General features: G+C 38.0%; 1 protein-coding gene across 1 annotated transcript; it reads left to right on the forward strand.

Annotated features, from left to right (window-relative positions):
* The first annotated feature begins 7,325 nt into the window (after positions 1–7,325).
* LOC111466572 (oligopeptide transporter 3-like) lies at positions 7,326–11,089 on the forward strand. The gene is made up of 4 exons (XM_023111290.1): positions 7,326–7,939; positions 8,079–8,648; positions 9,138–9,393; positions 10,109–11,089. Exons 1-4 carry the CDS (start codon positions 7,326–7,328, stop codon positions 10,904–10,906), a joined length of 2,238 nt encoding a protein of 745 aa, XP_022967058.1. The 3' UTR covers positions 10,907–11,089.
* Positions 11,090–24,100: the final 13,011 nt, after the last annotated feature.

Genomic DNA, 24,100 nt, shown 5'->3' on the forward strand with positions numbered 1-24,100 from the left:
CTCACAATATTGAAGACATAAATTTTCTTCTCATGATAAATGGCTACACATTAGGATAACCCCAAGTCTAATGATCGACCTGATTCTCTTGAGGTAGCATACCTCAGATTGAATGAATAGGAAATTGGGTACTCAATAGAAGGCCGGGAAGAATTTCCACCTCAACCGAAACAAAATAAAGAGAAAGATTAGAAGCGAACTACTCAATCGACGGTGGCTTGAGAATGATACTAGGTCCCTTTTTCTGAAAATAGATCGGAGATCTTTCTGAAGTCATACGTCTTTTGTCCAGCCAACAGTGTTCCACTCTACTTATTATTACTTACTACCACCCTTCACTTCAAGTCATATGTCTTTTGTTCAGCTTCATGACAAATCCAGTCTAGCTATATTACCCAATATGAGATCCGTTGATATGAGCAACTAAGAGCATGCAGTCACGAGATTCAACCCTTCAAACATAATACCTCCCAAACCGTAATAGCCTATACCACAGTACTAATAAACAATGAGGACCTTGAACTTTCCACGCACTACCCACAAAAAACGAGTTTGAATGATTAGACAGCCAGAGAACCTTATCCTCGAGTATATTAAATTAGAGAGTTTCAACAACTTAAAGTTCAAGTCACCGACATTTTTAGTTTAGGTATGAATATAACTATAAGCATGGTCGATAGCCCTCTAATTATACTCGGAGACAAGTCAAGAATTCACCCGAGGCATCTACGCTTGGAGAAAAAACGTTCATCACATAGATCACCCACATGTCTTGTGTTCAATTATATCTTGACCAACTTGATTGAAGCCTATGTCTGAATTTCAGAGTATATAAAGTAGAAAGCTGCATTGACTTTAATCCAAAATTTATTGAAAAAGAAAAGGAAAAAGTCAAAGATATATTGAATTTGGCATTAAATTAGAATAATAAAGGAACCGCACACGATTCCTCCACCTTTATTTATTAAATATTAAATTAACAAAAAAAAAATATATATATCTCTAAATTTTGAATTTAAAATATCTCATACAAATTTTAAATTTTTAATAATATTTAAATTTTAAATTAATTTTATTTATTAATAAAACATATATAAAATTTTAAAAAGCAACTATATTTACCACAACCAGTTCATCCAACAAAACTCTGGTATGATATTGTCCCACTTTGAGTAATAAGTTCCGATGGCTTTGGGCTTCTCCAAAAGACCTCGTACCAATGGAAATAGTATTCCTTCATTATAAACCTTATAAACTCACGATCATTAGCCAACGCGGGGTCGGTGTGCAGTCAAGGTGTGGCTCCAGTTGTTTGTTTGGGCCTGCATGGATGCTGTTATTAGGCATGGGTTTGGGCTCGCTTTGGGGCCTTCCTCTTCAAATGAAGCTAAATTTTAAAATAAAATAAGGTAAATTTGACACCTCAATAAACGCAAATATTCTGTATAAAATATTTAATTTTGGATCTAATAAATCGTTAATAAATTTTAATTTTTTTAAAAAAATAATTGATTAATTACATTTAAATTTCAATTTCAATTGTGTATAGTAATTATCCTATTTAAAATTATTCTAAAAGAATTTAACTTATTATTTATTTTATAATTTTAAACTATAAAAAATGATATTGATAATTAAAACAGGTTTTCAATTAAAAAAATATATTTTAATCATTTCAAAGTTATTATCAAATATCCTCCAAATTAAATCAAATCTCAATTTTTATTTATTTATTTATTATTATTATTATTATTATTATTTGTGAAATCTAACTTTCAAATTGAATATACAAAATTTTAGAGCAAAAAAATTAAATAAAGTTAAACTTTAAAAAGATTTACTTCGAAACTAAAATCATCCTTTTTTTTTTTAGAGACCAACGAGCAACGACCTTAACCTCTCTTAAAAAAAAATTAACTCTTTGTCTCCATAAATAATCTCCTATTTGAAAACTTTAATTTGAAGAGCACGAGAAAAACATAGTAGCGATCTTCATGAATGCAATCAACATTTAGGGGAATTATATACCTATTATGATGGTCGATAGAAGTTTTAATAACGAAAGTCTTAGGATACCTGTAATCTATATGTCTAAGATTCGTTAATAAATTTGAGAGAAAACAAAATAAGTATGAGAATGTCGTAAGAACATATTACTGATTTTTCTTTAAAAAATCTCGGCCATTATCGACGCTTATTTGCAGCCATTTTTTTCGTTTTTTCTAAGGTATATTCCATTGATAGTCTCCCAAGGAAGGAAAGAGGAATCCAAATTCCAAGCCACACATTACATTAGGAGGAGGAGGGCAAAGGGCATATTGAGAGTTTGTGGTTGGCCACTCATAGTGCTCATCTAAGCACGCGGATCCCAAAAACGCATGGTATCACCCACATCATTGTAGACCTCTCTTTGTCACGGCCTACGTTGCCTTGGATATATGCCTTTCTCTTTTGTCCCTAAATGTCCCCAAATACACCCTATGGAGATAGAGAGAGCCCAACTCCATTGCACCACTCGCTCGAGATGCCTCTATCTATTATACTTGTGTGTGTGTATCATTTAAGTCTTCCATCAACACGATAAGAAGGAATACACAATCGATGACGAAACATGGAACTATTATGTTTCAACAGATGTACGAGAAACATTAATGATTAGATTTTACGAGCTGAGGTCTATAGAGACAAGTTTGTGTGCCGATCGATAAATCTTAAATCTTCATAAGTTGGGGAGGATCTAAGCTCCTTGCAGTGATCGTTTTTGGTAAAAAGCTATTTTGTAGGACAAGTGCCCTTAAAAAAAAAAAAAAAAAAAACTCAATTCCACATGCATGCGCCTAAAAAAGGGGCACAATTTCTGAGCTCTAACGACACAAAGGTCTTGTAATAGTGACAACCGATAATCCTAAACACTTTGTACGACCTCTCATCATCTAAGTTTAGAAAGACGAGCGTGAAGATATTTTTGAGCTCCAAGTATTTGTATGGACCACAAGGGCCATTACTATAGTTGGGATATGACATGTCTCAATCAAATCAAGGTTCGGCCTATATATGTATGTCCAAAAGAAAAAGTAAGTGGAACTCGATGGAAAATGGAGCTGCCATTGGCGAGCCGATTACTTTATGCTTCGAAATTCAGTGACTATTAGCTGTAAAAAGAACAAGTTCTAGGCTCTTAGCTGCATGATGTTGCATCCACATAGCCTTTTAGTCAAATGGCATTTCAATCACATCCACTTTTCTCTCGAGCGATCTTTCAAAAATCTTTCTAGGGTCGAGTTTTCGTAGATTTCTTTTCGAATGGACCGTACTTAATTTGTTAAGAAGAATGATAAAAGTAATAATTTATTATGTTTCAGAATTTTATCTAGATGAACAAATATACGTTCATGAATCAATATTGTGTGTAAGCTAAGAAGGTCGATATACAAAGTTAAGCAAAATTACTAGCAATGTTTTCTTAATTTTAATGATACCATCATATCTTTTAGATCATGTAATGACATGGAATGGATTATGCTAATATAATGATGTATGACAATGATGAGCCTAGGATATGGAGCATGACACCTATTAGATCATGTCAGTGCTTTGAAAATATACTTTCTTCATTCTATGTATTTTCTCTTCGTGAGTTATTAATAAAACGTTTAGCCAATATTCCTTGTTGAATTTTCTCTCCCCTGTTCTTTGTGTTCATCTTGATTGCGTTGTTATGCAATCCTAACAACTGGTATTAGAGTGAGGCAAGATTCACCACGATCTGTGGAAGATGGAAAGTTCAAAGATTGAAATTGAGAAGTTTAATGAATCCGATTTCGGTTTTTGGAAGATGCAAATTGAAGATTATTTGTACTAGAAAGATCTTCACGAACCCTTTTTCGGGGTGAAGCCGGATACTATGACCATAGAGCAGTAGAAGCTCACGGATCGTTAGGCCTTAGGGTTGATCCGGTTGACATTGTCAAGAAACGTGGCGTTCAACATCATCAAGGAGAAGACAATGTCAGATCTGTTGAAGGCACTGTCGAATATTTATGAAAAACCATTGGCTATGAACAAGGTATATTTGATACGGAGGCTGATCAATATACAAATGTCTGAAGGTGGATTTGTTGCTGATCATATAAATGAACTAATATGATTGTAAGTCAACTGAGTTTGGTGGACATTAATTTCGAAGATGAAATTAAAACATTGATTTTGGTGTCCGTGTCGTGGGATGTTGTTGTTGCCGCGATCAACAGTTCTCGAGGATCTGAGAAACTGAACTGGAGATTCATCTGGTAGTGCTCTCAGTGTTGACCAAAGGAGAAAAAGTAAATCGAATAACCCAAACAAAGATCGATCAAGATCAAAGAACTGTAAAAATTTTCTAAATAGACCAAACGCAACATGTTGGAGTTGTGGAGAAAAATGTCATTTTCGGAAAGATTGTACAAGACCAAAGAGGAAATAGAATCACAAATAAAAGAGGAGATGGTATAAATTCAGTTGAAGACATTAGGGATGCTCTAATCCTCAGCGTGGACAGTCCAATTGAATCCTGGATTTTGGATTCAGTTGCATCTTTTCACTCTGTCTCCAAATAAAGAGCTATTCCAGAATTTCAAGTCTAAAAATTTCGAGAAGACGTATCTTACCGATAACAAAGTCTTGGAGATTGAAGGAAAGAGGATGTCTACATAAAAACTCACGCAGAAAATTAGTGGACATTAAAGGATGTCATATATATTCCTAGTCTCGAACCTAATCTCTATTGATCATTTAGATAACACAGGTTATGCAACAGAGTTTGGGAAGAGTTCGTGGAAGGTTGTGAAGGGTGCAATGGTGGTAGCACGTGACATAAAATCTGGAATCTTATACACCACTACAGGGTGTATGAATATGACTGTTGTTGCTGAGAGTGCTTCAAATTCAATTCTATGACATACTAGACTTGGACATATGAGCGTCAAAGGAATAAAGATATTGGCTTCGAAAGTAGTTTTAGAAAGTCTGAAATCTATTGATACGAGTCCTTGTGAGAACTACGTTATGAGCACACAGAAAGATAGCCAGAGAACTGAAGAAAATGCGATTGGAAATGGTCAATTCATACCTTTGGGGACCATCTCCAGCTTCATCCCTTGGCGAATCAAAGTTCTACGTCACCTTCAACGATGATTTCAACAAAAATATGTGGATTTATTTTTTGAAACACAAGTCAAATGTATTTGTCACCTTCAAGAAGTAGAAAGTTGAAGTTGAAAATCAGATCGGTTTGAAGATCTCTGAGGTCTGACAATGGAGGAGAATAAGACAAGTAAGAATTCAAAGCATTTTGTGCCGCTAAGGGAATTCAACTAATGAGGAGAGTTCTAAGACAAAATGATATTGCTGAAAGGATGAACAGAACAATGAATGAGCGGGCAAATATGGGTCGATGTTGTAAATACAAACGTCTACTTGATCAATAGAGGATCGTCCAATACCCTTGGAGTTCAAGTTGCTAGAAGAAGTATGGATAGAAAAGAACTCGAGTAACTCGACATCCATGACCAGAATCAACAATAACCCTAATTTAAAAATTATTATAAAGATGAATTTATTATTAAAAAATGGTGAAAAAAAGATATGAAATGGAGAAAATCCAAACACTTGGGATGATGGAACGATGACGTCATCAATTTCAACGGTCAATAAAGTCGACCAATTATAAAACAAAGCCACGTGGATCCCACTGGAACTATCTTTACGACAGAAAACACACTCCTACCACGAGCCTCATATCCATCTGGCAACCACCCTGTCAGAGGATAACGGTGACGTTTCTTCGTTAATTACGGTCGAACGGTAATCCCATTGGATTTGCAGACGGCGTCAAAGCGCTGTTTGGGTGACGTCAGAAAAAGCTAAAACAACATACGTCCGAGGTGCATGGGGTCGAACGGAAGGCGCGTGTGTACAAACGAGAGAGCGCGTGGGGAACGCCACTTTGGATGTGTTATTCACGCGATGAATGGATTGTTATTATTATTATTTTTGGATTAGAATAATTTTAAACTTTTTACTATTATTGAATTCAATGTTTCCACTTTTATTATTTAAGGTTCGATTTGATCGGGTTATGACATATTTTAAACTCAATTTAATTATCGGGATATAATTTTTTTTTAACTCAAACTTCATTAAATAACGAACCCAACTCATTTATTGGTTCTTTTTAATAAAAAAATAAAATAAAATATTAAGGATCAAATATCTATTTATTTATTTATTTATAAATATTTAATTAAAATTTGAAATTCAAGTTTATATATAATATATATTAAATAATCGATCCTACTTTCTTCAAAATACTAATTTTGATCATTAAATTTTAAGACGAACACGTGAACGTTTAATATATATGGTAGATATCGAGACGTTTTTGGAATATGATGGGTTGATTACAAAATGGGAGCTGGGTTGCACCAAGGATATGTTCCTACTTTTGGAGGTTCTTCATTCTTGAGGCCATATGAAGTTGATAAAACATTCTGTTTTTGGCATCGATTTATTCATATTTTTTATTTCCAAATCTCCAAAAGTGACTCGACTTTTCAATATTTTCAATACCATCCGTGATTTAATTCTAATTAATTTAGACCGAGAGGAAAAAACGCTAAAGAGTACTCATATAATAGGGTACCTAATAAGAATGGTAATATTGTGCCGAACCACAAACTACTATTCTATGAAAAATTGCTCAACTTGTATGTTACAATACAAGTTCACTGCTAAGTAGATATTATTTGCTTTGGATCATTACATATCGTCGTCAACCGAGCGGTGTGCTAGCGAGGACGCTGGAACTTCAAAAGGGGTGAATTGTGAAATCCCAGATCGATTAAATATGAAACATTATTTATAAGGGTGACATAACTAGGGATGGGTGGTTACAAATGGAATTAGAGTTGGACACTGAATAGTGTGTTTGTGAGGCACTGGGTTCTTAAGGGGAGTGTATTGTGAGATTCCACATCGGGTGAAGAGGAGAACAAAACATTCTTTATAAGGGTGTGGAAACCTCTCTCTAACAGAAATATTTTAAAATCGTGAGGGTATCCGGACCATATAAGTTATAAATATTCCCATTTTAAGTTTTTAAGTAATAAAATTAATTAAAAAAGAAAAAGTTTAGGGGTGGGGGAAAATCCAAAATTCCCTTATAAATATTCAACACCTCATCACACACATTTCACTTCCCCACTCTCTGCTCCTTAAAACTCCCCTGCTTCAGTTTTCCAACACCAAAAACAGAGCCTCCTCTGTTTTCCCTCTTTAACGCTCTTTCAATGTCCTCCCAAACCCCTCTCCACCCAGATTCCACCCCCGCCAACAAGTTCAATGACGGTGGGGAACCGCCGTCTGAGGATCGTTGCTCGGTGGAGGAGGTGGCTCTGGTGGTGCCGGAAACTGACGACCCATCTCTTCCAGTGATGACTTTCCGTTCATGGGTTTTGGGGCTGGCTTGTTGTTGCATTCTTATTTTCCTCAACACTTTCTTCACTTACCGCTCTCAACCGCTCGCCATCTCCGCCATTCTTATGCAGATCTCTGTTCTCCCAATTGGCCGCTTCATGGCCTCCACTGTTCCAAACAGAGACTTCCATTTTTTTCACTGGAAGTTCAGTCTCAACCCTGGCCCTTTCAACATGAAGGAGCATGTTATTATCACCATTTTTGCTAACTGTGGCATCTCCTATGGCGGCGGCGACGCCTATTCCATCGGCGCCATTACTGTCATGAAGGCTTATTATAAACAGAGCTTGAGTTTCCTCTTGGCCCTTCTCATCGTCTTAACTACCCAAGTTTTGGGATATGGATGGGCTGGTATGCTCCGAAGGTACTTGGTTGATCCTGTTGAAATGTGGTGGCCTGCAAATTTGGCTCAGGTTTCTCTGTTTAGGTACGATTTCTTCATCTTTGTACAGATTTGAAGCTCAAAGGGTTGAATTTCGATCAAATCTGTGTTAAATTGGTCGGTGGATAATGATATTATGCGCTAACTCTGATTTGCTCTGTTTTTTGTACTTCCCCTGTTTTAGAGCCCTTCATGAGAGCGAGGACAAATCAAAAGGGATGACAAGGATGAAATTCTTCTTAATTGCCATGGGAGGAAGCTTTGTGTACTACGTTTTTCCAGGTTACTTGTTCCAAATCTTATCATTCTTCTCGTGGGTTTGTTGGGTTTGGCCTCACAGCATCACGGCTCAGCAAATTGGGTCGAGCCAAAGTGGGCTTGGACTTGGAGCTTTCACCTTCGATTGGGCCGGCATTTCAGCGTATCATGGAAGCCCGCTCGTGTCGCCATGGTTCTCGATTCTGAATGTGGGTGTAGGGTTTGTGATGTTCATTTATATCATCGTCCCTGTTTGCTACTGGAAGTTCAACACCTTTGATGCCCGGAAATTCCCCATCTTCTCGAATCAGCTCTTCACAAGAACCGGCCAGAAATACGACACGACAAAGATTTTGACAGCGGATTTTGATCTAAATGTTGGTGCTTATAATAGCTATGGGAAGCTCTATCTTAGCCCTCTTTTTGCTCTCTCCATTGGATCTGGTTTCGCCAGGTTCACTGCCACTCTCACCCATGTTGCTCTGTTCAATGGCCGGTATGCTCTGTTTTTGTCTCTTTTCTCACTTTCCTTCTACTGCCAACATTATATTTGAATTTGCTTGAGTTTCTAAAGTGATGATTGTGTTGAAGATGGTTGGGATACCATCATGTTGGCTACTTTAAGAAATGATCATAAGTCTATAGGTAAGGAATACATTTGTATTGGTGTGAGGTTTTTTTTATCATACTATCGTAGAGGTCCGTGATTCATAACATGGTATCAGAGTCATGCCTTTAACTTAGTAATGTCAATCGAATCTTCAAATGTCGAACAAAGAAGTTGTGAGCCTCGAATATGTAGTCAAGAGTGACTCAAGTGTTGAATAAAAGGTGTGTTGGGGTTTTCCTTTATAAGGTATACATGTTCATTGGTACGAGGTCTCTCCAAAACAAAGTTACGAGAGTTATGCTCAAAGTAGATAATATCGTATCATGGTAGAGATTAGATGGGTGATTCCTAACCCATTGTTACTTTAATTTGTAGGGAGATATGGAAGCAAAGCAGGGCAGCAATCAAGAGCGCAAAACTAGACATCCATGCAAAGCTGATGCAAAGATACAAACAGGTGCCAGAATGGTGGTTCTTGATCTTACTATTCGGAAGCATTGCGTTGTCTCTTTTGATGTCGGTCGTGTGGAAAGAGGACGTGCAACTACCGTGGTGGGGGATGCTATTTGCCTTTACCATGGCTTGGATTGTCACCCTCCCGATCGGGGTCATTCAAGCAACAACTAACCAGGTAACTTTCGTTAGGAATAACGACTCTCACAATAGTATGATATTGTCTACTTGAGCATAAACTTTCATGACTTTGCTTTGAACAGTCCAAAATGCCTCATGCCAATGGAGACACTTATAAACCTATGATCGTTCCTTAAATTAGCCAATGTGGGACTCCCTCCCTACAATCCTCCCCTCCAACAAATTACACTATAGAGTCTTTCTTGAGGCTTATGAAGCCCTCAAACAACCTTCTCTTAATCGAGGCTCAAATCCTTTCTCTAGAGCCCTCGAATCCCTCCCAACAGTCCTCAACAATCCTCCCCTCGAACAAAGTACACTATAGAGCCTTCCCTGAGGCCTATGGAGCCCTCGAACAACCTCCTTTTAATCGAGCCTTGACTATTTTCTCTAGAACCCTCGAACAAAATACACTGTTTGTTCAAGCCTTTCCTAAGGCCTCCATAGAGCCCTCGAATAATGTACACCCTTTGTTTGACACATGAGTCACTTTTGACTACACCTTCGAGGCTAGCAATTTCTTTGTTCGACACTTAGTATTTTATTAACATGGAGATATTAAGGGCATGACTCTAATACCATGTCGGAATTACAGATCTCCACAATAGTATGATCTTGTCCACTTCGAACATAAACTCTCGTGATTTTGTTTTGGGTTTCTTGAACATAATCCAAAACAAAAGACTTACAAATCCATACGAAATCTTATGCAGCAACCCGGATATGATATCATAGCACAGTTCATCATTGGTTACATTCTTCCCGGAAAGCCAATAGCAAATCTACTCTTCAAGATCTATGGAAGGATCAGCACAGTTCACGCTCTATCTTTCTTATCTGATCTTAAACTTGGCCATTATATGAAAATCCCACCACGATGCATGTACACTGCCCAGCTAGTCGGGACTCTAGTCGCTGGGACGGTCAACCTGGGTGTTGCATGGTGGATGCTGGACAGTATAGAGAACATCTGCGACGTGGATGCACTCCACCCTGATAGCCCATGGACATGTCCAAAATACAGAGTAACATTTGATGCTTCAGTGATATGGGGACTAATCGGACCAAAGCGATTGTTTGGACCTGGTGGGTTGTATCGCAACCTGGTGTGGCTATTCCTCGTTGGAGCTGTTCTTCCGGTGCCGATTTGGGTACTGAGCAAGGCGTTCCCAGAAAAGAAATGGATTCCGCTGATAAACGTACCAGTTATATCGTATGGCTTTGCAGGGATGCCACCGGCAACTCCTACGAACATAGCGAGCTGGCTCATAACTGGAACGGTTTTCAATTACTTTGTGTTCCAATACAAGAGGCGGTGGTGGCAGAAGTATAACTACGTGCTGTCGGCTGCGCTTGATGCTGGGACGGCTTTCATGGGCGTGCTGCTTTTCTTTGCAGTGCAGAATGAGGGGCATCACTTGAGGTGGTGGGGATCACAACCGGACCATTGCCCTTTGGCGAAGTGTCCTACTGCTCCTGGGATTGCTGTGAAAGGATGTCCGGTGTTCTAGCAGCAGCCACCAAACTGTTTGATGATGGGAGGAACCACGAAAATGCTAACAAATATGTTTGAGAGCTCAACATTGAGTGAGTTCATATTCTTGTTGTTCTTTGGTTGTTTGTTCGAGTTTACGTGGTACTATCAGTTTGATTGTGGAAGTTCTCTATAGCCTAATAGAATGTAGTTCTGTGGGGCAACCAGCCCGTATAACCAATAGGGAGGATGACACTACTTACAAAGAACTTGGCCGACACTCCTGTCATGCACTCGTCTCACACACCAACGACACCCTTTCCCTTTCTTCGATCATGAGGCCCATTTTTTCATTTTCTTATCTTTCATTCTCCCTTGTTCATTCGTCTCCCATGCTACAATTCCTTTCGGCCTAAACCTGATGAGTGAAAGAACATTCATGAGTTTACCGAGTTCAATCAAAGATAAGAGACCCATAACAAAGAATCGAGACTTGAGCAATGGGACCTCACCATGTCACTGGCCCAAGAAAGACTTGGTTTATGGTTGGATCATTTGGATCATAAACAAATTGTTTATTAGAAAATGAATAGTACTTGCGATGAAATATGTGATAATATTGATTTAGTTGTAATTATAAACCACTCATGAAAAATCAAGTGGCTTACAATGATCACATCCACAAACCCAACTTATCCTACCTACAATGCATAAGAATTCAATTATAAGATTATGGGGAAGTGATTAATAACGGAAAATTAATTAATTAAAGAGTCTAGTTAATTGATATTATGATATTGGAGCTTATAACCGGTAGATCCCTAATATCCCTATGTTAGTTCACGACAACAATAGAAGATAGGTTTAGTAGAAGGAAAAGAATTTGAAATGTTGAAATTAATATTTAATATATTTGATGGGAGAAAAATATATATTTAGTTTGAAGTATTCAAATTAATATTTTGGAGAAAAAAATTATGAGATACATCTTGGTTGGAGAAGAGAACGAAACATTTTTTACTATGTGTGAAAACCTCACCTAGCAAACGCGTTTTAAAATCCGTGAGGGGAAGCTCAAAATGTAAAGTATAAAGAGGATAATATCTACTAATAGTAAACTTGGGCTGTTAAAATAGTATTAGAGCCAAACATCGGACAATTGGGCCAGTGAGGATGTTGAGCATTAAAAGGAGGTGGACATTGGGCGGTGTGCCAGCGAGAACGCTAAGCACCAAAAGGGGGTGGACACTGGGCGATGTGCCAACGAGGATACTAGGCCTCGAAGGGGATGGATTATGAGATCTCACATCGGTTGGAGCGGGGAACGAAAAATTCTTTATAAGGGTGTGGAAACCTCTCTGTAGCATAAACGTTTTAAAAACCTTGAGGGGAAGTTCGAAAGGCAAAACCTCTCACAATATATGCTAGCGATGGGCTGATACAACAAATATTTATTGTATTTTGATAAATTAAACATTAAAATAAAATTTGAATGGACATTGAGCCTTCAAGGATGTTGAACACCGAAGAGGAGTGGACACCAAGAGGTGTGCCAGCGAGGACGATGACCTCGAAGGGAGGTGAATTGTGAGATCCCACATCAATTGGAGAGATGAACGAGTGCCAACGAGAATGTTTGGCTCCGAAGGGGGTCGATTGTGAGAAAGATGAAGAAAGATATTGTAAAGGAATTTTTACGCGGTTGGAACACACCAAGGAGGTTTGTACTAGTTGTGCGAGGTAGGATTCTCTCTCTTATTTAATGCTTTATTTTAATTCTTAATGAAATCAAATCCGCTCCATAGAAAGATGAAGAGTTTTATGGAGCAGTCAACGTTATTGAAATCAAATCGGACAATGCTACCATTTGGCCGCCTACCCATATAAGGTGCCTTACATTTACTTGACAATAAGAGTAGTACGTGACTAGAGTATTTTAAGAAATACTCGGTAAGTAACTCTATTGTTGGGGTCAGGAAATGCACACATAAGCAATTATGGTAAGACCTATTCTTTCATAAAAGTATCACGACATGGCCTTGGACTATACTTTTCAGTCCGAGCAGGGTTGGATTGTAGTACTTCTCCCCACACAGCCCATGCACGTGTACATGAACTCACCAAGAAGTATATCGATGCACATGACATACAAAATGTATGAGATCCCCCAACATTAAACATGATTTATATTCATGAAACTAGTCAGACATGGTACGTAGAGGTACATGCATCAAACGCATCAAATAATAGTGATAACATAAAATAGTTTCATGACGTAGCATAACATATTTGACATCATAGCATAACTTGTGCACGACATAACATATATCATAACATAGTACACATTATACAATCATGAAATAAGACATGTGCAAGATCCATAGGGCACACATCGTTCATACAACAAACAAGTCATCCATCCAAAACAATAGTAAAACAAATTACTTGGTTGGTGTAAGTCACTATGCTCGTTTGATACTAACTTAAATCTACGGTTAAAATTGTCAAAAGTGGTTCGAGAGAGTCGAAAATGGTAGGAAAGGGTTTGAATCTATCGGAGCCGAGGCAGGAAGCCGAAGTGAATTTAGTAAATCATGTTATAATAGTCATTTTATTTTTAAAAGAAAACATTAGAAAAAGTCGCAATGTTCTCAGAGCCAGAGCACTTCAAATCGAATTCACGACGGTAGCACAATCGCAGTTCATACTTCAGCTTCTCTTTCCAGCAATTCGGCGGGCGCGACGCTCCGAATATGTCTTCCAGTTCATATTACTGTAGCTGCAACTCTCGTCGGTAAATGAGGTTTCGCCTTTTCCTCTTTTTATGCTTTACTTTTGTTGCAATTTTCCTCGTTCTTGCTTTTCCTTGCCAATTTTACATCTGCCTCGTATTCTAGTTTGCTAATATGCCAATTTTCCCACGATTTTGGGTAAAAATTCGTTGGTTTGTGAGGATGAAAGGTGAGGTACTTTTAGATGCTTTGTTTGTTTGGGGAATTTGTTTCGATTTTTTCCTTGGAAAAAAGATGTGGTCAACAGATTAGATCATTGGAAGTTGAATGATGGTTCTATGAATATCCCAACTGGGAGCTTCCGTGGTAATAGGGGTTGGCGTCTTAGATGGGACTGGGAGTTCAGTTCTAGGTTTGGGTCTAAGCCCCCAAGTGGAATGTTTCTGAATGCTGGATCATTAAAAACTCTAATCCTCTGCTGGAGTTGATATTAGTTTTTCAAACTTGGAGATCTCTAAACTAGGCCTTTAGACTTTAGAAATTCCTTGGATTAGGTCGTGTAACCGCCCGAAGTCCATCGCTAGCACATATTGTCCGCTTTGGCTTGTTACATGTCATCGCCAACCTCATGTTTTTTAAAACGCCTTTACTAGGGTGAGGTTTTCACACCCTTATAAAGAATGTTTCATTTCTCTCTCCAACTGATGTGGGATCCACAATCCACCCCCTCTTGTGGCCCAACCTCCTCACTAGCACTCGTTCCCCTCTCCAATTGATGTGGTATCTCACAATCCACCCTCTTTCAGGTCCAACGTCCTCACTGTCACACTGCCTGGTGTCCACTCCCTCAAGGCTCAACGTTCTCACTGGCACACCGGGCTTAGCATCCTCGCCCAGTGTCTAGCACTGATACTATTTGTAACAACCTAAGTCTACTACTAGCAGATATTGTCTTCTTTAGGCTTTCCCTTACAAACTTCCCTTCAAGGTTTTAAGATGCGTTTTAAAAACCTTGAGGGAAGACCGAAAGGGAAAGCCCAAAGAAGACAATATCGTTAGCGGTGGGCTTCTGTCGTTACACAAGACAAGGATAAAATATAATACAAATGTATTATAAGAGATTAAAAGAACTACTTGACCATTGGTGGTCTCACAGATTTGATTCGTTAATATTTGGAAAGAACAATGATTAGGTTTTTTGTTCAACAAAACCACTTCCATTTCTTCCAATTCTATGTGATTACCCCTTTGAAAGTTGCTACATATTATTTTCAATGGGAAAATCTGTATTTCCCTTCAAGGACTCTGGTATGGTTATCTATTTCAGTAATTCTTGAAGTTCCATGTTTGAGAAAAGTTAGGTCTTGATAACTCGAAATGCACGTGTATATTTCTTTGTTCAACTCCCTCCACACACCAGGGACATTTCACATTCCGGCCTCCAATGATTTGTTTGTACGCGTATCTATGATTCAATTATTTGTTACCTGGACTGATGTGGTGCCTGTTCATTTCAGCTCCTGTAAACGTGCAAAACATCAGAAATTCAATTCTGAAGCACGTAAAGATCAGAGGACCTACAACACAGTTGTTGATGAAGGATGAGAATGTAATGGAGAAACTAACTCGCCATCTGTGTTCATCAACAGGTTCAAGTTCTGACGAAATAGTTGATCGGGTGATTGGATTGGTTAAGAAATTCGATAGAGTCGATGCCTGTAAGGTAATTAGTCCATGGTCACCCCATCATCTCATCTTTGTATTTTTATATCATGTCAGGAGTTTGTAGATTCCTTCCTAATTATCATATCCTATTAAGTTCAATACAATATATTTGCTGAAATAAAGGCATTTCTCAACGTTGGATGTTGTGTTGAGCCGAGCAGATTACTGAAACGGCTGATTTCCAGAAAGACTTAAGTCTGGACAGTTTGGACAGGGTGGATGTAATGAACCACTCCTCTTTGTGTTTTCCCCTTCGGACTTCCCCTCAAGGTTTTTAAAACATGGAGTCCCCTCAAGGTTTTTAAAACATGGAGTCCCCTTAAGGTTTTTAAAACATGTAGTCCCCCCTCAAGGTTTCTAAAACGTGTTTGCTAGGGAGAGGTTTCCATACCTTTCTAAAGGGTGTTTCGTTCTCTTCCCCAACCGATGTGGAATCTCACACTCCACCCCCATTTAGGGCCCAGCGTCCTCGAGTGGTTTCCACACCCTTATAAAGGGTGTTTTGTTCTCTTCCTCAACCGATTTGGGATCTCATACTCCACCCCCATTCAGGGCCTAGCGTCCTCGAGAGGTTTCTACACCCTTATAAAGGGTGTTTCGTTCTCTTCCTCAACCGATGTGAGATCAGCGTCCTCGAGAGGTTTCCACACCCTTATAAAGGGTGTTTCGTTCTCTTCCCCAACCGATGTGGGATCTCACAATCTACCTCCATTTAGGGCCCAACGTTCTCGCTGGCACTCGTTCCTTTCTCCAATCGATGTGGGACCACCACCAAATCCACCCCCTTCAGGGCCCAGCATCATTACTGGCATATCGCCTCGTGGCCTCGTGTCTACCTCCCTTCAGGGAACAATCTCTTCGTTGGCACATCGCCCGATGTCTGGCTTTGATACCATTTGTAATGGCCCAGGCCCATCGCTAGCAGATATTGTTCTCTTCGGGTTTTTTCTCAAGATTTTTAAAACCCGTCTACTAGAGAGAGGTTTCCACACCCTTATAAAGGGTGTTTCGTTCTCCTTCCCAACCGATGTGGGATCTCACTGTGGAGTTTGTAATGGCATTCGAACAAGATTTCTCTATTGAAATTCCAGATGAAAATGCCGATAAGCTTACTTGCTGTGCCGATGTACAGGAGGACTCGATGCACTCACACTTCTGCCATATATGGTATGAAATAAATTGCTGTATTACATAAACATATCTGTGTTTATACACTAACAATACATATTTCTGCAAGCTCCATTTATCATTTTAACTACAAACCAATAACTCATCGTTGTGACTTCAGCGCCATCTACATGAGCCGTATATTATGGTCTACCATGTCTGTTGATCATCAATTCCCTTATTTTTACAAGCTTGCAGGGGTTGAGATGTTTGGTGCTGCAACCTGAGGATACCAGAAGTATACGTGCGGATGCCTCCTCCAAACGACGATAATTGCAGCTGTTTACGACCTGCAAAATGAGCAGGTCGACATCGCGTGTTCTTTGGTGTGCGAAGAATCTTGATGGAACAGACCTTTTCAAAGCTCTGTGTTGCATGAAACCGGGATGGAATATCAATAATGAAGTCTCCAAATTCATCTGTGATTCCACGTACCCAATCAGAAGATTTGCTGTTTTTTCCAGAGTTGTGGCACTTCACACCCACCATGGCACCTGCAGTGATTGATATTCATCAGAAAGGTAAAAACCAAGCTTGATCTCATAGTTTTTCTTAAAGGCTAGCTGCAATTATAGTACCTTTTACAGGCCATGCATGAACTCGAGGTTCATCACCATGCAAACAAGCTTCACAAAGAAGAGAGCCTGTGACCAGAACTGTGGACAGTCTCTCCTCGCCATATCCTGCAATCTGCCTCCATTCGTCTCGACTCAACGGATTGGATAACGGGGTCTCACGTTCCGCAGATTCGACTACCGTCGGAAATCCATAGGCAAAAAGGAGGAAGAAGAAGAAACAATGGTGGAAGCTGCAAACTCTGGTCAGCATCTTCTTTCTTTAGGCTTTAGGAAACTAATATGATCACACAAATCAATCTGACACCATATTAGATGCATATTCCTTGGGTTATATAATCTATTTAGAACAAGACATCTTCCATTTTCTCGACATGTCGAAGTTACTGAAATACCCTTTCTGCGTTTGACATTGGCGTGGGAGTTTCTTTGTGCGTTGGATTTTGACCATCTTCCCCTCTTAGGGGTAGGCTTTTACCAGATGAAAAAGATGGGTTCTATTTTATGTGAATTTGACCACAAGGCTGCTTCATTAAGAAAGTATTTGATTCATATATCTTTGACCCACTTGGTAGTGTTATTGGTAGGAAAACAATATTGGGAAAAGGGAAGATTGGGGAAGGGGCAAAAGGGTCTTTTCAGTCATATGTATATGAAGAAGTTGGGAATTGGATGGGGAAGTTGATAAAGTAGGTCAATATCCTTTATAGTTTGCCTCTAGAGAGCACAATTGTGAAGTTGGTGAACCAAGGTTTAAGAAAGATATATGGTGGAAGAGCACACACAAGGTTCCCTACCCACATCCAAAATTTCAAAGCTACTTCAACTACATGATATATATATATATATATCACAATTAGTCGTGGGTTGTTTGGCCTTTAATTTTAAATTAATTGATATTTTAATGATAACAAACCTGCTCTTAATTGCTAATAATTATAGTGTTTTGAAGTGTCTACAACGTAGAATTTGGAATAATGATTTTCAAACGCCTTTTGAATTACTAGGAAATAAAATTGAATAGAAAATGTATATTTAACATCATGGATTAATCAAATCGTGACACATAAGTCTTGGAAGAGGGACTCCCCCAACCACACGAAGGCATAGTCTAGGGCCACGAATGCCTCAACCCGTCCAAAAAACTAGTAGACAAACGTAGCTTCATGTGTCCTTAGCCCAACATTCAGCCCAAAGCCCATGACACCTCTGCCAAGCCTGTATGCGACATGCATCTGGGCACCTACATCTGGGTCATCTACATGCTACTTACAGTAAGGAATACTTGTATGTTCTAATGAGTCGGCAAGTTTACTTATTTGGATGACGCATGCCTTTTCAAGTTAGTTTTACCATGGATTACGAACTTCAAAATTCTCAAAATTTCTTTGGTAGGTCATAGTTGATGCAAAATTAAGGTTAGTATTGAAATTGAGATGAAAACTAACAAACGAGCATTGAATGGACATGAATTAGGGATCTCATGTGTCTCCATGCACGCTTGACTTGCTCACCACCACACATGGGCAGGTTTACACTCCGACCTTGGTAGACGCAACTTACCCTCAAAATTATGCGGAGACAACACGTGGCACGTGTGGAGTTGTGAGACATCATCCGAGTTGAACGCAATTCGTCGGGTTGGACTGTCGATTGAGTGCAGGTTGGCGGTTCGAACTTGGACCAGGTCGGGTCTAGATGACGCGCCTCCACTGGCGAAATGATGGCTGCTCCAGTCGTTCATTAACATGTGTCCAGGGCCGACTAACACGTGCTTCCTACTTGGCTGCGCGAGGCATGTCCGACAGCCAACGTGACCTGCGCAAAAATTTTCCAGATTATGGTGAATTTGCACGTTTCAACCTATTTTCTTAACATTTTTATAAATATTTGCTCATAACTCAGGATCAACACGATTTTCTCCAAAGTTATTTTCATACATCTTTACGAACATATTTTTATCATAATTTATTATCAATCACAACAACCAATAATCGAGTCTAAAGTCGATCTAAAATTGTTAAGCTTACAATCTTGCAAATTCTTGACATTCCTGGGAACACTGCCTTCCAGTCAGAATCAACTTTGACTTCTTTAAAAAAAAACTTGTGCGAAATCCCTCCAATACGAACATACTAAAAATTTAGATCTTAATTTCAAAAAAAAAGTTTTGAATTCGATGAAAACGAAATAAAGAACTCAAAACGCTTACTTTTGGGTTTTCCTTGATTCTTGATGGAATTGAGTGATTTAAAAGCCCATGATAGTTACTCTCAACCTATTGAGCAAGTCTTCTAAAGAAATTCGGACGAAATTTCGACTCTAAATGATTGTTTGGATCGGATTTTGACTCTCTCTCTAACTTTCTATCAATGAACCATAAAACTCTCTTTCATTTTATCTAATTAGGGCTAGGGGTGTACCTGAGGATCTAGTTCAACATTGTCATACATTTAAAGACAACTAAATATCAACATTTATTAGAAATTGTCACAAAAGTAATTTTATCTGGTTATCATAAAACTAAAGATAACTAAATACCAACATTTATGAAGAATTGGTTAAAGTAACAAAAAAAAATACTTAAAAAAAAAAATATAAAATATAAGGATATATCATGAAATTAAATTAACAATAAAAATAATTAATTTAAAGGTATTATATATAACAAAAATAAAAAATATATAAAAATATTTTAATTGAAATACGCTTATGGGTAAAAACCTCGTAAGCTATGAAAAGATCACTACATATTAGAAAAATAAAATAAAATACCAATTATAATATAATAATGTTGCAACAAATAGATAATAAATACACTAAAATTTAGAATAAGTTTTAAAATTAGTTTGATATAAACATTTATTTCAAAATAAATGAAGGTATAAATCATAATAAATAAACCATATATTTAAAATAAATTAAACAAAATAATAATAAAAAAAAATGTACATATATAAAAGAAACTATACACAGAAATTAAAAATAATAAAATAATAAAATAATAAAATAATAGAATAATATAAACAAAATAATAAAAAGAAACAATGTATTTATCTACATGGAAGATAGGCCTAAATACCACTTTGACAAACCTATTAATACGAAAGGATTATTAATATATTTAATATATTTTTATTTAACTCGGGTCAACTCGAAGGTTTTGCCTACGAACCCGAAATCGAACCAACAATACAATTCGGGTTTAGAAAAATAAACCCAACCCTACCCGAAATGCTAATTCAACCCAACCCAACCCTTATAGTTTAGGTTGAGTTGGTCCGAATTTTCGGGTTGAATGTACACCCCTAATTACGACTAATGTAGACCAATAATTAGGCAAATGGTTGATTTACCCTTCAGGTTGACTTAACAATTTTTTCAATTTTTTACTATTTAGTTTTATATATATATATTTTTTTTTTGAATTCATGAGATTTTTCTAAGAATTTTTCTCTTCTAAGATTGACATTCTCTTGTCCACTTTCCTTACCAAGTTGCTACATTATCTCAACAATAACTCAACTGACCCATGACCCGAACATTCGCTCACTACACATCCTCCTATGGACATTAAAGACATACCAAACCTCATAGTCCTCTTGTGAACACTTCCTCGGTTCCTTGTTCATATACATGTTTCCAACTTTAAAGGTGCTCCTAAAGCTACCTCGCCTCTTGCTTGTGATGTTTCACCCTCCCCGAATTTAAAGGTCACTACTAGGGTATAACCATCTATGAAAATGTGTTAACAATTACATAGGTTATATAGGCTTTAATCCAAGTGCACATGTCCATCTTCCTAGCATCACACAATACTTACTACATAAATTGAGGAGGCCTAGGCTATCTGAAGCCCTAGATCTCGTACTTGGGATCTGCAATGAAGTTGTCCATCTTCATCATCTTTGTAGCTAGCTAACTTTGGTGTTAACGTTGTAGTCTTTTGGGCACTAAATCGTGCTCATTGACTATCTTCACATCCTATTTCAGTTCTAGGAAGGTTACCTAATTCTTGAGTCTAACCACTATTAGGTAGTACTTCATTAGATAGACACATTTGAATTGGGACTACGTCACTGGTTCTTCCTAGACCACTGACCATTTGGTAGTACCTACGTCACTAGACCACTAGGTAGTACTTCAGGCTGCTCTTCTACTAAATTGTTTCATGCCTCTCACCATGTATGTGTCACAATGTACTAGATACTATGTAAGTAGCTCAAATATTGGAAGGTCATCTTTATAGTCTTTATCCACGCTTCTCTCGCTCCTTTGATCCCTGAACTTGATATCACGTGACCAGAGAATGGCACTACCAACAACCAAACTCGTCACTTCGAGAACTCGGTGTACAACTGGTGAGCTTATAACACCATCACAAATCCCCTCAGGTGTTCTCAATGAACTAACTCTATCTTGGTGTGTGCTGGTATATAGTCAAAGACGACTATGATGATATTGTCGAGAAAGTCTCATCAATATTTAGTTAGTCTAAACCTAAAACTCTATAGGGCATTGATCAGATTGAAGGACTTAACAATAATCTCTTCTTACTCATGACAACTTTTAAAAGTAGTCCTCGATATGTCCCTCTCTTTGATTCTCATACGAAGTTATCCTGACCTTGCCAAGACCCTCATGGTCTTTACTACCTCACCAAAAAGAACCGTGTAGTTTCTTCTCATGTGGTTAACATAGGTCTTTCCTCACAGTGAGACGCCCAGTCACATAGATCGCTTGAGTAATAATACTCATATGAGTTAAGTACGGACTTTTTGGGAGTAAATGATTCTTGCATAAGTCCTCTACGTCCACCTTGACCCGACCAAAAAGGAGGCCCAAGTGGTGTGAGAACCGAATGGTGGGTTCATACTCGCATGTGTGGACTTTGTGTAGGAAAATTAAGTACACGTCACAATTTTCTATTAGGAGAGCCGCGGTAGGAAAATAAACTGTTATGATAGGTCCTAATCATGAAATTACATGTGTTTGCATTCAACCCCAATAGTGGGTCACTTATTGAGTATTTCTTTAACTACTCAAGCCACATGCTACTTCTATTTCAGGTAAAGGCAAGGCATCCCTATACGTTTGACGATGACATCGCAACTCGAGATCATGAGACATGCATAGGGTAGTCACATTTATTTTCTTAGACTTAGGCTAGAATAGAATGTTTTTAATTTAAACGTTTATTTAGTATTTTATTGTGTTAAAGATGTTTTTGAACACGTAAGTCCAAAACACTGTTTTAAGATAAAGTTTATGTTTTATGAAGAAGTTTAAACGTTATTTTCACATAATAAAGATTACGCTATGATGATGGTAATGACTCTAGGTAAGTAAAAATCTAAGGTCGTTATAATTGTTGCTGAGAGTGCTCCCAATTCAAGTTTATGACACAATAGACTTAGACATATTAGTGTCAAATGAATGAAGATGTTGGCTGTGAAAGAAGTTTTACAAGACCTGAAATCTATTGATATGAGTCCTTGTGTGAGCTGCGTTATGGGCAAACAAAAACGAGTTAACTTCCCAAAGGCTGCCAAAGAACTAAAAAAAGTGCGGTCGAAAATGGTTCATACAGACATTTGGAGATCATATATAATTCCATCACTTGGTGGATCAAAGTTCTACGTCACCTTCATCGATGATTTCAACAGGAAAGTAAGGATTTATTTCCTAAAACACAAGTCAGATGTGTTTGGCACCTTCAAAAAGTGGAAAGCTAAAGTTAAAAATAAAACCAGCTTGAAGATCAAATGTCTGAGGTCTGAAAATGGAGGAGAGTACGACAAGTCAGAATTCAAAGTACTTTGTCAGATGAAGAAATTAAGTTAACAAAGACAGTTCCTGATAAGGTAAGACAAAATGGTGTTGATTAAAGGATAAACAAAATATTGAATGAGCGGGCAATGAGTATGAGGATTCATTTTGGATTGCCAAAGGCATTCTAGGCTGATGATATAAATACAACAACCTGCTTGATCAATAAAGAGTCGTTAGTACCCTTTAGAGTTTAACTGAGAACTCAAGTACTCTCACTTGAGAACTTTTGATTGCACTATGTATGTTCATGTTGATCTAGAAAAAGAGAGAACAACTTGATATTCAGGCTGTGAAATTCTACTTCATAGGCTATGGTTCTAACATGAACAAAAATGTTCGGTGATATTGTAGCATGACTTTTGATGAAAATGTCTGGTATATGGACAAAAAGAAGAAAGGTTTTGGGACAACGAAACAAGTGGTACTCGAGGTTGAGTTGCGAAAAAATTCACCTGGTGATATTGTAACAGATACTCAAGAGACTTCTAAGGCTCTTGCTGAGGAATCAGAAGTGGAGCAAGTGACACTTGAGCAAGCGTTGAGAAGATCATCCATAACCATCAGAGTACCAAATAGACATCGACTGATTAAGAAGAACCATAGTTCCCTAATGAGACCCTACAATTGGAAGATACATCCAAGTGCGAACAAGTTGGGTGTCTAGACTTCAGAAACATGTTGCTCTTTCATCTAATGAGGCTGAGTACGTGACAGTAACTGAAGCTGGAAACTAGATGATTTAGAAGAATTGGGCAAGAAGCAGCGCAAAAAGTTTTTTTATATAGATAGTCAGAGTGTCATACAGTTGGTGAAGAACTCTGTCTATCATTCAAAGACAAAAACACATTAGAAGACAATACCATTTCACTCGAAGATTATTTGAAAAAAATCAAATTGCATTCAATATCCAATAATTGAGACATTCTACTCAATTCCACGTTTAGAAAATAAAATTGTTCAAAATTCCAGCTGTAAAATTGGACTTTCTTATCAATTTTTTTGAATTCGAAATAATATTAAAACGACACCGTTCGTTCTCCTCTCATTTTCCCGCCAATATAGTTTTATGATTATTTGAATTCAGACTACGCCGAACACAGAGCTGCAGAAGCTGCCACGTGTCAACTCTGAAGCAAATTCAAATCCTTGTCCCTTTTGAACCCCAGACTCTTCGCTCCATCTTCTCCAATTCAAAGAAAC

The sequence above is a fragment of the Cucurbita maxima genome, unplaced genomic scaffold (assembly GCF_002738345.1).
Source record: "Cucurbita maxima cultivar Rimu unplaced genomic scaffold, Cmax_1.0 Cma_Scf00031, whole genome shotgun sequence".
Taxonomy (NCBI): domain Eukaryota; kingdom Viridiplantae; phylum Streptophyta; class Magnoliopsida; order Cucurbitales; family Cucurbitaceae; genus Cucurbita; species Cucurbita maxima.

Excerpts from the sequence above, each read along its gene's own strand:
- LOC111466572 (XM_023111290.1), top strand. The coding sequence starts at position 7,326 with ATGTCCTCCCAAACCCCTCTCCACCCAGATTCCACCCCCGCCAACAAG. Across the intron at positions 8,649-9,137 it reads GTTGCTCTGTTCAATGGCCG|GGAGATATGGAAGCAAAGCA; the intron begins GTATGCTCTGTT and ends TTTAATTTGTAG. Across the intron at positions 9,394-10,108 it reads TTCAAGCAACAACTAACCAG|CAACCCGGATATGATATCAT; the intron begins GTAACTTTCGTT and ends AATCTTATGCAG.